The following is a 16,999-nucleotide window of genomic DNA, read 5'->3' on the forward strand; positions in this document are numbered from 1 at the left end:
AGTAACTTTGAGAAGTGACTTTCACTCCAGATGTGACAATGACTCTTCAGAAAAACTTTGATTCATCCTTTTATTCCCCTTTTTATTTTATTTGTGTGTTTTTCACAGATGTTGACTTGAAGAGAAGAGCTGGACTTTTCCTTTTTTTCTCCTTGCAGAAGGAAATAATTGTAATTGGAGGACAGAGCGTACTCTGTGTGTGTGGCCACTGAACCTGTTTTTCCTTTCAAAAATTCTGCATTCTAATCAGTTAAACATATTAAACCCTAATGTGTTTATAAGTAGAAACATCATTCCTGCATTCTTGACTTCCATGCCTTGAGTCTCCATAAGCTTTAATTTAATTAAAGCTTAAATAAAGCTCCTCACATATATCAATCACTGCATGTGTATATAAACACATTACAGCAGTAATACAGGGCAATGTATATACATATTTTTTTTTACTCAAATGGACATTAAGGTTGACAAATGTTGATCATTTTATATGTCTGTTGTATTCCAAATGTCCTACTGCTATCCCATGTTATGAAAAGCTACAAATAGCAGAAATTAAATACAGTGACATGTACATTTAACAAGCTGTGGCTCAAGGTGAAAATATTAATATATTATTAATAATTTCATCATGTTTAAATAAATAAAAATAAACCAAATATTTAAAAGTTTCTGCAAGAGAAACTACACACTATTTGTGTGTAGATGTATGTGTCTCTGTGGACAGACTGTAGACTGTATATAAAAGACGGTGGTATGATAAATATATATAATGGCAGATAAATGATCATTTAAAGGCAGAGACATAAAATACACACTTTGCTCATTTTAGTTTAACTGTACATGGTAGTGTGTGATTTATGGTGTCGCTCTTAAAAAATGCTTATATAGGCCAGGCTCTAACTGAGAAACAGAGAGACATGCACTAAGGCATAGCTCGATTTATTTTCTATTTTCCACTAATTGGACCATAATTTTGTTTTGTTTTTTGTTTGTTTGTTTTTTTAGAAAAACCTGAGATACTAGATCAAAAAAGTAATTTTCTTACAGACTTTTTTAGAATCTGACTTTTTGTCCCCCTGCTGGCCATTAAGAAGAATGCAGGTTTAAGACACTTTGCTTTTCAGCAAAGTGCCTTAGTCTTTGGCACAGATATGTAAAAAACAATGTCAATACCTACATAAAAAAACAACATGTCATCATAAACTAAAGACAAACTTATATAAGATTTAACATCAAAACTGATTTATATTAATCCTCTCTGACCTGCCACCTCTACCACTGTTAGGTTTAGGTAAGTAAACATTAAGTCTGAGGTCTAAGGAATGCATTATGTCAGTAAGGGTTTCAAGTATAAAATTACATGTTTGTCTATGCCTGAACTGCAACCCAAGAACAGCAAACATACCTCTACTAATGACTGTAGTTTTGTAAAGAACAACTCTGCACTGCTCAAGGCTGACACATATTTGGCCAGGCAACCTGAATGTTGTGCCTGTGTGTGTTTATTGTTCTCACACACTAAATTCGCCCTCACTGTAGTTCTCTGACAGAAGTTAAATACATGCTGTGGGCTGCTGGTTCTCCCACAGAATATCTTCTTACTCCTCGTTCCCATAATAAAGAAATAAAGAAATAAATGAATGACAAGAAAAACTTGTTTTTCATTGGTCAAAAGAAAAAAAAAAAGCTAAGTAGTTGACTGTGATTAATTTAATGAGAAACAGACTTCCAGGAATGTCAGGTGACTATAAAAGGCGCGATCAGGTGAACTATGCAACGTGTGTGTTTTGTGGGATTTTGAACTGGACAAAGAGGTAGATGATTCTGTGTGTTAAGGTTTTTTCTGTCTCTAAGCAACAAAAAGGTGCTGTGAGGACAATGTTCATCCATACATGTGTGAGCACTCCCTGCACATCTTGAATGTGTGGACAGAGTGAGAACGTGTCAGCAGCACATCAGCAGGAAGAGAGGAGGATGGAGGGAACAAGTGGCAAAATAAGGATGTTAGGATAACTGGAAAACAGAAGAGAGTGGGACAGATGAAGCCTCTAACCACTTTTGCTCTTTAAGCCAGATATGTACTTTGATGGGTCGGCACACTAGTGCACTGGTTCCACTGGAGAAGGTTCACCTGTTGGTTCTCCCGTTTCCTACATGTTTTTTCTTGGTTTTCTTGAACGCTCAAAGATATTAAACTGTATTTATGGCTCCCTCTGCCTTCTCTAGGAGCAGGATTATGGGAATTTAACCAACGTAAAAGCTGAGGACACAAACCTGTGGGCAGGCCTCTACAAGCAAAAAGTGTGTTGCCTAACAACCATGGGGATGGATGCTATATTAAGGCCAAATTCTGACTGCCTGCAAAGTGAAATTAACCCAAGTACACATCAAAAATCATCTCAAGTTACTTTATGTACTAAAGTAATGATCGTACAACATCAGAGCGCCCCAGTGATGTGAAAATTCCCAATCAGGAAGAACAGCTACAACAGAGGAAGTGACTAGCAGCAACATGGCGAGAAGAAAACACAGAAAGTAACACAAAACCTCTGCACCAGACCGTCACCTAATGTGATTTAAAGTTTTCTCAACTTCAAAGCTAGCAACTAAAGCAACTACCAATGAGAGCAAAGGACACTGTTGACAGACATATGGCAGGGTGGTAAATACATTGGAGGGTTACCTAGGCAACCGGAGCCTGGACTGTGCTTTAGTGACCAACCAACAGCTACATCTCTGTGTAGACGGCCCTTTAGGAGAGGCAGCCATCTGTTGCAACCAGTCAGAGAGTGAGGGGCAAAAAAATATAGAAAACAGGAGTACCAAGAAACCCAAAAGGGCAAAAGGTATGAAACATAAACTGAGGGAGAGACAGAAGATGATATTTCATAAAAAATAATAGTTTACCTACATTAGTTCACTACAACAAAAAACCCTGTGATGGACTGGTGAGGCTGAGCCCTTCTGCCCAGCTAGGCTAGACCCCAGCTGCCTTCCACCCTAGTCGAATAAGTAGTTATAAAATGGATGGATGAAGATGGGATTTGTAATAACAGCACTTTCAATGTTACCAGTGCTTTCATTTGAAAATGTGCAAAAATGGTGCCAGTAAAATCTGTCGTGCAAAGAAAGGCGCAGCATGACACTGTTGACATCGGGTTAATGGTTGTGTCAGAGATGCTTTTTTAACCCCACTGCAACTCTCGCCTTAAGTCTTAAAAAAGCTCTTTGGGGAAAAGAGGACGGGACAAAATGCTCTCATTTTAAAGGTTGCACAAGAAGTGCAAGAACACACACACATCCAAATAATTTGTACTGATGAGGTGATAAACACAGAGCTGGCATCAGGCTGCTGGTCGTTACTACTGATCCGTCTATCGAAAAGCTAATTTGCCCAGAAGAAACGCTCAGAAGACATCTTCTATTCACATAATAGTGTCACAGTGACTTGTAAAGGGTCTAACTATCACCCAGCTCTCTTGAACACCACTGAAGATTTGTCATAATGATAAGAAGTAGACTATTCCTGGAAGGGAAGGCTGTCTGGGTGGATATGTTCGCTATAGAAATTTTTTTGGGTGAGTGTGTGAGTGTTTACACTCAATCTAAGGTGAAGAGATGGGGTCAGTTCAAGGGTGTCAAAAACAGGTCTTGCAACTTAGATTTGTATTTTGTAACATCAGGTGCTGGTCTTAGTTTATATTTAAGATCGAAATCCTGCAAATTATGCTCTAGTTCACCGTCTACATCTCACATGACCTTAAAGACTGCAAACACATCTTTAGCTTCGACTGCTTAGTTGCAAGAAAGGTCCAAATTTCACAATAAAATAAGTTTGCTATTACCACAAATAGCTACTAGGTTGTCTGTATTTAGATATTATGACTGTTTACTGTCTACATAAAAGGACCTGTAGATGTAGATATTACACCCACAACCTCATGCACACAACGTTATTTTGCTCTTAGGCATGGTCTAAACAAAGTTTCAGGTCACTGCTAAACCACACGGGTAGGTTTAGGGTTAGGCTGCATTTTAGCAAAACAATTTTATGCTAAACAAGCATAGCTTCAAAAGCAAAAAGATCTTATCTTCCAATCAAAGTCTCCGAGGTACAGTTTGGCCTTGCAATTCTTCAATTACTAAATTATGTATAAATTCCATATAAAGGGTAAGATATGACCCAGCCATAACCCTGACACAAAGCCTGTGATGAAGTTAATGTGAATAATGTCCTGCGTTACCTACGGGGGGCCGTGTTCAGCTGACCTGTGCACAACACTGCTGTTGAAGAGTTTGAGAAAAGTGTCAGCAGTGACAAAAAGGACATCCGCTGTGTCATGACAGGTTAAAGTCCTCAAAAGCAGAGCTTATAAGGATGAATTAGTACATCTAGTACATCCTAAGTACTGGTAGTAGGAGTGGTAATGAGCTCGATGCTCAGCTGAGACATGGTGTCACACATAAACGACCAAAGCAAGGTTGAAAGATTGATATCTATCATACTGCTTTATCCATGCAAAAGCAAAGGTGGTCACTTTACATACAATAGGACAAAAATTGATAAATCCAAATAATTTTTATGTCGCCACACGTGAATGTCAATAGTTGCAGATATAACAGATGTTAAAAAGTAAGACACATGGGTTGAGTTTGACTGATTTTCATCTCTGCTCTCAGTCTTCTAAACCTCAGTCTGTGTCTGCTATTCTCTGGCTGTCTTCATCTCTATCTGTCCTTCCATCGTTCTGTGTCAGTCCATCTGTCGCTCTCTGTCCTAAGCACCGAACAACAAAGGTTCATTAATGTATCTGCCTGGTTTCTGGCCATCCCTGCTTCCTCTGATCTTTCCCTCTTAGAGTTCATTAAAAAACACTCACTCTCCACTGCAATCTAACCGGTTCTTTACATCACAGCTACTTTTTTTCCCTTTTAACCAATCCCTTTCAACGTCTGCTTCTCTTTATGTAATCTTTCCTTCGCTTTGGCAAAAAGAAAACAACAACACAAATACCACCAGCCATCTTGTTATCACAAATACTGAAAAAAAGACTTTTTCACGTCTTCCCCTCATCATCCCTATTTTGCTCTCCTCGCCATCTGCATTTCCTCGTCCTCTCCTTCTCTGACTTCACTTCTCGGCCTCACAGTGTGTGGAGCAGAACGAGGCCTTGGCGCTACTGTTGTATAATGTTATTTACATTTCTCAGCGGTAATTAGGCCGATAGGGGAACGGTTGTGATCCCACAGTCGATTAAGAAGAACGAGGAGGGCGGGGCAGTTGTAGGTAGAACATAGGTCACACAAAGTACAAAGACTTTTTTAGGCATAGTGATGTCACCATGAACTCAGTGCCTCCTTCAGGTTTTGGGATATCTTAAAGCACTGTTGCCGCACAGCAAGAAGGTCCTGAGTTCAATTCCACCATCAGGCCGGGGTCTTTCTGTGTGGAGTTTGCATGTTCTCCCCGTGTTTGCGTGGGTTCCCTCCGGGTACTCTGGCTTCCTCCCACCGTCCAAAGACATGCAGTTTGAGGGGATAGGTTAATTGGATAATCCAAATTGTCACTAGGTGTGAATGTGAGCGTGAATGGTTGTCTGTCCCTGTGTGTTGGCCCTGCGACAGACTGGCGACCTGTCCAGGATGTACCCCGCCTCTCGCCCTATGACAGCTGGGATAGGCTCCAGCGCCCCCTGCAACCCTGGAAAGGATAAGCGGAAGCGAATGGATGGATGGATGGAATATAATAAAATAACTTAAAAAATAAAAAAATAAAATAACTTAAACAATTACCGGTAGTAAAATAAAAAAAAAATCCAAATTATAAAGTTTTCATAAATTTTTGGAATTACTTACATTTATATAAAATGAATCAATACAAGCACTAAATAAAAAAAATCCTATAAATATTATAAATCAAAGAAAATGATGGACTGAGGTTTTCACAGTTATCACTTTACAAAGAAAATAATATTTCAAATTAGCTCAATCTCCCTTAGACAGAAAGACACACAAACACTTGCATAACCACGTTCCATGTATTCATCGTCGAAGATTTGTGCACGGCACAACATGTCTGGACAGGGTTGTGTACTGAAGGCCTGCAGGTAGAGGCCACTGAAGCGTCCCACACATAGAAACTGAAACTTAACATCATTTGGGTTTCTGCTGGTTACACAATAAGATACCACAATATGATAATTTTCAAGAAATTTCCCACTGGGAATTTGTCCAGGGCCAATACAGAGAGATACATTCAGTTCTACTTTCAATCTTGTTAGCGCTTTGCTCATCGTCATCGAATTTCATCATCATGACCTGATGATGAACTCGGGGCAAAGCTAATCCCGTCCTTGGACCTCACTGAGTTGAAGGGACAGACCTGGTTACTGGGGTGAGATAAGATTTTTTCGGGGTTCTTTAAAAAAAAACATAATTATTATTTTAAAATGTAGTAAAGGTTCTAGCTTAGTCAAGTAATTAGTAGACTATATTACAAGTAGCATCTGCAAAACCAAGGCACAGTTGTCATTTGGACAAGGAGATGAGTCAGGGCCTCAAGGAGGACTTCAAATATCTCGGGAACTTGTTAGAAGTCGGGAAGACAGAAGATGGACTGGAGGCAGCGTCTTCAGTGCAAACAGTGTATCAGTGCGCTGTGGTGAAGAGAGAACTGACCATAAAGGGGAAGCTGTTGATTTACTGGCAGATCAATGTTCCTTCCCTCGCCTATAGCCATGAGTTTTGGGTTACTGATCAAAAAAACAAGATTGTGGATACAGGTGGTGAAGCTTTCTCCAAGAAAAAGGTTGAGAAGCTTGTGATTCGGGAAGGTTCAGAGGGAAGCCGCTATGTCTTTGCATAGTAAGAAGCCAGTCGACGTGGTTCAGGCCTTTGATTAACACACCTCCTGAACACATCCTTAGCGAGGCTGGAGGAGGTGGCTGAGTAGAGCGAGGTCTAGGCGCCTCTGCTTAAACTCCAAGTAGTGGAAAACAGACGGATGGATGACGTCAGTATTCACAGGTATTTCATTGTTGTTGGCCAAATGATGCTGAAAATACACCACTACTACCGTATTATGCTCTACACTATATCATAAGTTTGAAAACACCACAAGAAACAGAAATCCTTCTGCAGAAACTTAAAATAAATGGCAGAAGCAATCTCTCGGATTAAATTCTTCAGTTTAAATCAGTGCCACGTTGTATCGTCACGGTCAGACTAGCACACTGAGTCGATACGGATCAGCCCAGTGAAAGGCTGAGTGGAACCAGCGTTCTGCAAGAGGCGAAGAGTGACACAGCTGCTGTGTCTGTGTATCATTGTATATGCAGGATGTATATGAGGGTTTGTTTACAGTAATCAAATCGAATTCAGAACATTCAGTGCATGTTCTAAGAAGAGTGGGGTGGGAGGGTGAGGGGAAGTAGACGGGGTGAGCTGGGTGAGGCAGGTGATGAAGGTGGGGGTCACACAACATATGGAATACACATCGCTGATAAGGATCAAAGCTGTTACATAAGAATCGCAGTCCCTTTGTCTCAATCAAGAACACAGTTTCAATAACCCCTGGTGTGTGTGTGTGTGTGTGTGTGTGTGTGTGTGTGTGTGTGTGCGTGCATCCGAGGATGAATCTGATAAGAAAAAAATAGGAAGAACAAAATAAAGACGAAATAATGCAAGACACAAATACGTAATGCAGTCTTGTCTCACTATGACGTTTTCTGTCATTCTCTCTGTCTCTGTCGACTCCACACACGTTTGTGTTTGCTTCGGAGGAAAATAACAGGAATAAATAAATTGAACAGGAAACGCCATCAATTAGAGTAAGACTTTCCAGAGCATTCAGAGAAAATAAACACAAGATGCAGCTTGCAAAATATCTTCTATGCCTCCTCCCTGACATGTCTGGCTCCCACTGGTCCCCTGCAGAATTCTAAATTTTTCACCGCATATCTTGCAATGTATGTTCAAACATGTGAAGTAGAAGCAGAAGCAGGTAAAATAATCGCTTTACCAATGTGACATAATTCTCTTCCTTTCAAACATTTCTTTAATCGTCTAGTTTTTCTAGATTTTTGACTATAAAGAAGGTGATTATGGTGACACTCCTCCTTTCAAAACATTAATGCAGCCCCCTGAAATGTCTTAAAAATAGTATGTATATGGATCACTGGCAGCAGCAAACACACCTTGAGAAGCTGCTCGATTGATGGTCTGTTGACACAGAAAAGGAAAAGAACAAAGAAGCGCTGTTTTATCAAAGAAAGTTATTCCCAAAAGTGACGTCATGTTGCTTTAAATGAGAAGGTTGAGGTTGCTTTCACACTTAACTTCTTTCGTGAAGACTTTCTGACTTTTTACTTTGATGTTAACCTAACTTTCAGGCACGAAACCTCCCCTGAACTTCGGTCCAGTGACGACAGCTGGACCAGATCACAAAACTTAAAGATGGTTGGTTTCAATTCTAGTGTGGAAACTTAACTGAAACTCTGAAAAATGTTGATTCTTTCCAGATCTCTTCAGAGATGATGACAGAAAGAATGGAAGAAAAACAATGCCACGTGAAGATAAGGAAACTATTTCAGCAAACCAATCCCTAAAAGAATGTAGAGAGGAGCAAGAGAATGAATCCATGCATTTATTTTTATCCATCCACTTTTGCAGATAGAAAGCTACCTGCTGAACTGACAACAGTCGATGTCAGAGGCACATACTTCTATAAACTGAGGATTCCACATAAGTAAAGTTCAATGGTGTGGTATGATTGAAATATGAAATATAACTAACTGAGAAAAACTCACATGCAATGGAACCTGACCATCGGTGTGGAAAGGCTCCTAAAATGCCATATTTTGAATGAACTCTACCTATTCTGCCAAAAATGGTGATCAAATATTCATCTAGAATTATACCCCAACTAATAACCAACTAATAACCAAATATTAGTTGGGGTGTGTGTATATAATTTTGAGCCGGTGTGGATTAGAAAAAATTCTAAATATTGTCAGACTTGTGCATCCAATTGTTTCATAAAACCATAAAAGTTGAATGCTATAGAATCATTCCACCCTGCAAAAAGGACATGCCCAAAAAATCACAGAAAGCCCAAAATTACCATGACATTTATGTCCACGACAAGTGTCTGTGAACTTGTGACCAGAGCTATACAGACAACACACATATGCAGTATGTGCATATTCCATTTCCTGTCAAAGCATCATTTCCTGGAACATAAGCTGAATTCTCAGAAGTAGGCTTTGTTAGTACCAGTAAGAACTGCACAGCAAGTCTTCTAAAATAAATGCCTCATTTATAGCAGACCTATAGTGTACAGTGTATGTAGTGAACATGTAGTGTAACTTTTTTTAAGATTGTTTTAACATTATAGATATTGAAACCAATGTCGTCAAACGGCACCTTCAGGACCTTCAGCTGAGCTCTGCAAAGACGTTTTCAAGCATTTAATTCCAGCATCTGATCTTACTTCTAATCTGTTATTTCTTTTTATTTTCCACCTTCCACAAAAATTTTGCATTTGTGTTATCTCATACTACTGATTCCTGTCTATCTCAAATATAGATAGACAGGAAAAAGCTTTTACGCCTTCTGTCCCGGGATGGGACAGAGCCAGCAGGCTGCCTTTTCTCACATGTTAGACATGACAGGAAAGTCTCTGCATCAGATGCATCCTCACTACTCAAAAGACTCTGTTTGGTTAAAACAAGGGTCTGAACCAGCAACGTCAAACATGCGGCCCTGAGAACAAAAGTCCACTGGATGGCTTTTTGAAAAGTGTGAAAAGAGCAGAGAAATCATTAATAACTCCAATTTTATAATTAAGTGCGCTGCTAGTATTGATGTGGGGTCACTAGTGTTGCTAAATAGCAGTGAAAATACATGCACATTTAAAAAAAAACTTCCAAATGTGAAGTTGCATGGGTCATAAATAAGCAGCACAGCAACTTTTGTAGATGTACTGTGATCCATAAATTTTAATGTGCATGTATTGGCACTTTTTCAAAGTAGAAAAATAGAGATTGTTAAAGTAGTACTTATCTTTCGTCTGTTTGGTAAAACGATGGTTCATTAAAGGTGAACAATGGTTGGTCTAGACCATTTGAGGTCAAATTGAGCCAACTACAATGAGTTTGACACCCTTGGTGTTAACTTTAAATGGTCCGGTAAAGAGCGTGCAGGAGGCAGAACACATGGCGTTCACTCACTCAGTGTAAATTCACTGGACAGCTGCCTCGGCTTTTCGCACATGGGCATGATTAGACATTAAATTGTAATTTGTAGTAAAGAGGGATTGCAAGGAATTTAAAATTCCAGCAGAACATTTGCATTCTCGCACTCAGCTCCACCAGGCTGTGAAAGTGCACACGTGAAGGCACATTGACACTGATGAGTGGTTTTAGCTATTTCAGGAAAGAGCTGAAGGGATGATGTTTTGTAATAAAAAAAAATTAAGGTTTCAGCTTTTTTTCTTTTAAATAACAAAACCTCTCAAACTTTCATGCTTACCTCGCTGACTGTGTCTGCAGCTTGTGTAAAGTTAACACCTGAACCTCCTAAAGCTGATCAGAAAGAAGTTTGCACATCAGCGAATCATGTGTCCTGCTCTCTTCATTATAGAAAGGACACACCTGGAAGTAGCTTTATCATAAATACACAAACTCTCACACATGTGGATGTACAAAGCCACTATATGGTTCCCGACAGGAACATTTATGTAACGCACAATAGACAAAACATACAGAAGTCTGAAAGGACTGCCCATGTAGGGGCGTCCCACCCACAGCTGCCTTTTGTGTGTCTGTCTGTCACAGCCAACTTAAAGTATTGATGGATAAAGAGGCTAAAAGTGGAGATGATGAAAGCCGAGTAACCTGTGAATGAGGGAGCAAGAAGCCTGAAGACCGGTGCTTCGCTGCTTTAGTGTTAAAGCTGCTTGAAATATCTTCTTAAAGGTCTTCCAGAGATGCCTGCTTAACAGCACAGTTCATAAAATGTTGTATTCGGCAGATATAAAATATGACACCTGGAGACGATGTGATCTAAAACATAACGAGAAGTTGTGATGTATTCTGAGAAGTGAATACAGAGCAGTTCTCTTATTATAGTTCTCGTATAGGTTGACTGTTGTGCTATAGTTCTCTCAGTCTATTACTGCTCTGGACGTGTTTACAAACCTACCCAGCATGTTTAGCTGTTAGCACGTTCTCCTTTAGGGCCTATTTAACCCAAAATAATGAAGCTAAAATAAAACTAGGTCAAGGGCTGAACAGGTAATGGCCTTAAGGCAGTTTTCACACATGAACTTCGAATTCTGAGAGGATCAAGTTGGGATATTTTCTCCACAAAGCTGCTTAAATCCTAAATTTGACCCACCTCTCATTCAAAATCATCTTCTCAGAGATGTCCAGGCAGCTTCCAACAATGAAGCTATTTTTGGATCACACTCTGGAGGTCCTGGTCTGGCACCTGTGATATCTCTGTGGACCTCAAACTCGCTAGCATCAACGTCTTTTTCAAACAGACAAGACTTTCATGTGGAAGATCGCCGCTGGTTACGATCACAGTGGGCGATCGTGGCTCAAGAGTTGGGAGTTCGCCTTGTAATCGGAAGGTTGCCGGTTCGAGCCCCGGCTTGGACAGTCTCGGTCGTTGTGTCCTTGGGCAAGACACTTCACCCGTTGCCTACTGGTGGTGGTCAGAGGGCCCGGTGGCGCCAGTGTTCGGCAGCCTCGCCTCTGTCAGTGCGCCCCAGGGTGGCTGTGGCTACAATGTAGCTTGCCATCACCAATGTGTGTGTGAATGGGTGGATGACTGGATATGTAAAGCGCTTTGGGGTCCTTAGGGACTGTTAAGGCGCTATATAAATACAGGCCATTTACCAACTGTGCGTCCCACTACAACTGAGAATTTTTCATCGTTTTGCTAGACCTACCACATTGTAAGGGAGCATTGTTTTCTTTTTTACTTTCACAGGATTGTGCGCTAAGAATTTGTACCCCAGGTTAAGTTGTCGTGGTGTTACTGCAGCATCCTGAGGGAGAACATTTGATCGTAAGACTGGTGCGGCATGTCACAGTGCCATCTTGTGTCAGCACAGGGCAAAATGATTATGCAACCCACATTCGCCTCTGACCTCTCACCCAGATATCCATCCCCGTGACTTGTCCACTTTCTGAAAATAAATCAAGTTTAAGGTTTGCACATTTGACCCTGAAGCAGATCCAGCAGACGTCACAGCGTAACAAGTCCAAGGGCCAAGGTGGCGTGCTTGAATGGAACTTCAGCTACCCACTGTCTTTACAACAGGTAAAGTTGATGTTTGGAGAACCATCACTGAAACTTTTTGATCACACCTCACTTCATTTGCACTGGTGGAAACACTCCACGTGTTTTAGCCAAGAGACCTAAGGCGAGGAGCCTGAGTGTGAAGGAGGCACGTACCTCCCGGTGGTAAATGCACCGGACTATTAGCAGCACCATTTGCACCTCTGAACAATCCAACATCACTCGGGCTTTGTTCTAGGAATAAGGCAGGTTAAATATCAGCTAATGTTCTATCCAACATAATCCCCTGCCAGGCAGAAAAGTACACTGCTGCAGTGCACGTGTGAAAACAGCTGTAGTGTGAACACAAGACGTACGCAGTTTAACCCAACAATTGTTTTTCTATTAAGGAGAGGGGAAGAAAACAAAAGGAAATTACAAAAGAATTAACAAAAGACTGCCTAACAGTTTTTCTTAGGTTTTAAATGATCTTTTATCCCCTTTATTAATAATCTAATAAGACTAAATCATCAAGAGCAGTAAAATCTTTTATCCTGAACACGTAAGTTATTTTTATCTTATTTCTTCAAATTTAAGATGCAGCAGAAACAAATGATCAAAGATTTGGATTAAAGATGTTCAAAAGAAAAACAGCAGAGAAAAAGCTCGAGAACAGCATACAGTTCGATTCAGTTTTTCCTCTGATGTTAAAACTTGTTGGGTGAAAGTTTCCCTCTTTTTAAAATTTTTGTATTTTCATTCTTTTTAACCTGTTGTACTTTTGAAGTTTTCATCAAGAAACAAACTGCAAATGTTTTCTCCAAGAGAGATTGTCAGTGTCGATGTAAGATGGTACAGATTCTAATTCCAATGCTGCCCCCTGGAGGTGCAAATAATGTCTGCATGTTTGTGTGCGTATGCGTGTGTGTGTGTGTGTGTGTATGTGTGTGTGGGGTCCCTACTTTAGTCTGGAAGCAGCAGAAGAGCTGTGTCAGGTAGGGGTGTCTTCTGGCCAATGCTAAGATCCGTTTCTCAGTCATGGTGCAGTCCACGTCGTCGTCCTGCAGGATCACGTCTTTCTTCAGCACTTTGACGGCATAAACCTCGTCTGTGCCCTTCATCTCCGCCAGCATAACCTGGTCACATGACACAAACTTGTTTGTGTTTTCTGGTCCATCCTTTTCACTGCACATCTTACTGAATTTCACAAACAGAGCTGCAGAGGAAGTGAGCCCACCTTTCCAAAGCTTCCTTTCCCCAGAACTTTGATAAACACAAAGTCATGCAGGTTCATCCTCTTGGCCTCTGGAGCGCTGTGACCTTTGACCTCGCCATTCGCCTGACTTTCTTCGCTTTCCTCTCCGACGCTGTTCCCATCACCTCCTGTGTGCGTGTCACACGTTACCGTGTCCACAGACGAGGAGGAAGACAGTGGGTGTGTTTTGTGCTCCTCTCCGCGGTGGTCAAATGACAGAGCCTTCCGGATGTTCTCCAGCTCCTTGACGTCTGCAAGAAACCAAGAAAAATAAGAGCTGTGGTGTGTGTCTCCATTCTGTTTGCTCTTTAGAGTTTAATAGTCAGAGAATGTGCCTACCCTGATCACACGGGGAGGTGGGGGCAGACTTTGAGCGATCGTCTTCTGCCTGAGGGATCCCTGATAACGGCTGCTGAGGATCCTGAGCCTGAGTAAGCTGTTCACAGAAAACATGTCCCCATCAACATTTTCATCAAGAACTTATGATTCACGGTCGGTATGTTAACACCACATGCGGGCGACTGTGAAAATGCTCATCTAAAGGCTTCATAGCAGGACTTCACACAGCAGCGGTTGACACCATAGTGGGTAGATCGAACTTTTAAGTACATGGTTTCTGAAGGACACATCCCCAGTCGGTACGCCCCTCAATTAATTTCCACTGTTTATTCAGAAAAACCTTCTTTAAATACCCTTAAATAAAAAATTTAGAATAAATGTAAAGCCTCTTGAGAACACTCTGGCATATTTCCAAACCTTTTTCCGTCTCTGGGCGCTGTTAGAGATCTTGTCTGGAGTGACTCCGAGGTCAGACAGGACTTTAGCGATCCCTCTGGCATCAACGCCACAGTTTGGAGCTACGTTACTCTCACAGCGTCTGTGTACATTTACCTTACATACTGGGCAACAAAGCAAGGAGAGTAAGAACAGTTTCAGAATAGATTCTAGAAAGAGTTTATCCGAATGATAAAATACAGACATCTTTAATTTGCTTACACTTAAACTAAACTAAAGAATGTCAGGTGTTCGCTTGTACCTTTACACTGGAGTCCCTGTCGCATCAGACCCCACAGCAGAGACCCACAGTGGTCACAGAAGGTGAGAACTTTAAAGTTGTGGATGCTGAACTTGTGCGGGACGTTGACGCTGAACCTCTGAGACCCCACCTGTAAGACGCACCAAAGGACAGTAAGACAAACCTGCAAGGATCTAAAGGTACAGTGGTCCCTGAAACTTTTAGGAATCTGTGCGTAGGTTAAAGTGTTTCATATCCATACCTCCCCGACCATGTCATCCTGCTTCTTCATGCCGGCACATTTGGTAATGATCAGCTCATGGCAGCGCTTGTGGACAACACAGGTACACACTGCAGCAGGTACACACATATACAACGCATGCATTAACAGGTTTTACGTGTGATTAAAGTGCAGCCACTTGTAAAGGTAAATATTGTCTTACCTTGACACTGATAGCCCTGCTTTCCTAAAACCCCCCTACAATGAGACAGAGATAAGAGAAATGTTTAAAAAAAGTGTTGTGTGACTGCTGTCTTCATATTTTTTACATAATTTAAAAACTCTGATTCCCTTTTTCAAAGTTTATGTCACAATTTTAGAAGATTATTCAAGCTGTATTTAATAAATTAATAGGATATCTTATTTAGAATCGTTATAGTACTTTTATTTTGAAGGCAAGCTTTATTGCAAGCCCCACAAAGGTTATGTGTGAGCATCGACTAACATCAAGTTCTGAATGATTATCAGTCCCATAGTAATGCTGGAAAACTAGTCCATCAGCTCCAATGCCAGAACCAGAGTTTCTACCAGGGCCTGGAAAGACGGCTTATCTTTCACCTGTATTAACTTCTCTTTACAGGATAAAGTCCTGAATGACGAGGTCTCATTGTATTTGCTCAATGCACATGTGCAATTACTTGCATTGAGCAAATAATTGCACATTTTTTGATTTTGTCTACTCTGTTCCAAAGTTTGGGTTTTGTCCTGTTTGTTGCCACTTATCTTTTTCCTGCTTAACTAACTACAGCAGGCACTTAAACCTGAGGCTGGTTCGGCTTGAAGTGTCTCCCTGTTAAAAGGGAGTTCTTTCTCAGTTACGTCATTAACCAGGTTGGTTGTTTGTCTAAAACTGTGTGTCTTTACTTCCAATTTAAAGCAAATATGTTTCACTTAATAAAAAAGAAAGAAGCGCAGCTGTAAGCCAGTTTGTGGAAAAAGCTTTTTTGTGTTTAACCTCATGCAAATTCTGCAGCATCTTCTCTTTCTCTTTTGGCTTTTTTTTTGCACACATGAGGAAGGTAGAGGTTGAAAGTTTTCCTTCTTGTGAAATTCTACCAGGAGTCTAGTATTATTCTTGCAGCAAGATCCAGTGGATTCTTCGGCCTCTGCAAAATGATGCAGTCTATGCTGACTTCCGACACATTTATACACGGCCAAGACACGAAAAGTGAAGCTGTTCTCAAACCCACTGAAAGAGCATATTTTTTAGTGATTATTTCAGGATATAACAGTGAGCTTACACAAAAATTAAACAGACTCCTTGCAGTTTTTTTGCTGATTCACCACATCACAGACCCTGACCACTCGGAGACCGAAACACAGCTCCCTTGTGATTCTGATTACACATCAAACGTTCTTTCAGAGCACAGCTGAAAGCGAGCGGAGCACCGAGGCCACATGGTTTCCATGTGAGTGAAGCTAACAGCAGTTTGTTGGGATGGAAACAAACACAGCTGGCTTTGTTTGTTACTCCCCACTTCACAGCATCCACTGTGCTTACGTGTAAACAAGAGAGCAGGTTATTACTGGGAGAAAATTGGGTTAATGAAGTGAAGCAGTGAACACACATCAGTGAAAGGCAGCTATTGTAAAAATGATGTTTACATACAGCTGGTCAGTTAAGAATTTTTTTTCTCTATTAACCTATCACCACTTCATCCGTTCACTCTGAACCAACCTTGGCATTTTCAGTGAGAGACTCTGGATTCATTAATCTTAGATAGAAGGACTCGCAAATCACACAAGTGAGCCTTGCTTTCATCTCTTTGCACTGCTGCCACATTCCCGTCCTGTCTTCAGTGCACACAGTCTCATCTACAGTTTGTCGATTATTTTTCTTTATGTATTTACAGGTTTCTTTCTGCTGAACTGTAATGACTGTGTGCATATTAATCACTCTATAGACATGAGCGTGGATGTGTTTCTAACCAGATAAAGTCCCTGCAGTGCGAGCAGTACGTGGGCTGTCTCAGGTAGGTGGCCATGAACTTGTGTCCGTTGACTTGGTGGACTCTCCGACGGACGGCACCTTGACGCTTCCTGGGACGCATCCGCTGTCGAAACACACGCTCCTCATTTTCGGTAGAGCCTGCCGCCGCTGTATGAAAACACACAATAAAAATACAGGAAGGATGTTATGTTGTGTTACAGTTATGGCTTT

At 40.9% G+C, this 16,999-nt stretch overlaps 1 protein-coding gene across 1 annotated transcript in view; it reads right to left on the bottom strand.

The window, feature by feature from the left end:
- The window catches only part of LOC116309925 (protein kinase C epsilon type-like), a 97,438-nt gene that overhangs the window by 31,313 nt on the left and 49,126 nt on the right, over window positions 1-16,999 (bottom strand). Inside the window, exons 3-10 of the mRNA XM_031726649.2 lie at window positions 16,768-16,936; window positions 15,002-15,036; window positions 14,821-14,909; window positions 14,580-14,709; window positions 14,300-14,442; window positions 13,883-13,979; window positions 13,526-13,794; window positions 13,251-13,424 (exon numbers count right to left, since the gene is read on the bottom strand). Coding sequence (XP_031582509.1) covers window positions 13,251-13,424; window positions 13,526-13,794; window positions 13,883-13,979; window positions 14,300-14,442; window positions 14,580-14,709; window positions 14,821-14,909; window positions 15,002-15,036; window positions 16,768-16,936 — 1,106 coding nt within the window. The remainder of the gene's footprint in view (window positions 1-13,250; window positions 13,425-13,525; window positions 13,795-13,882; window positions 13,980-14,299; window positions 14,443-14,579; window positions 14,710-14,820; window positions 14,910-15,001; window positions 15,037-16,767; window positions 16,937-16,999) is intronic.

This window comes from Oreochromis aureus, linkage group 13 (genome assembly GCF_013358895.1).
Source record: "Oreochromis aureus strain Israel breed Guangdong linkage group 13, ZZ_aureus, whole genome shotgun sequence".
Classification (NCBI taxonomy): domain Eukaryota; kingdom Metazoa; phylum Chordata; class Actinopteri; order Cichliformes; family Cichlidae; genus Oreochromis; species Oreochromis aureus.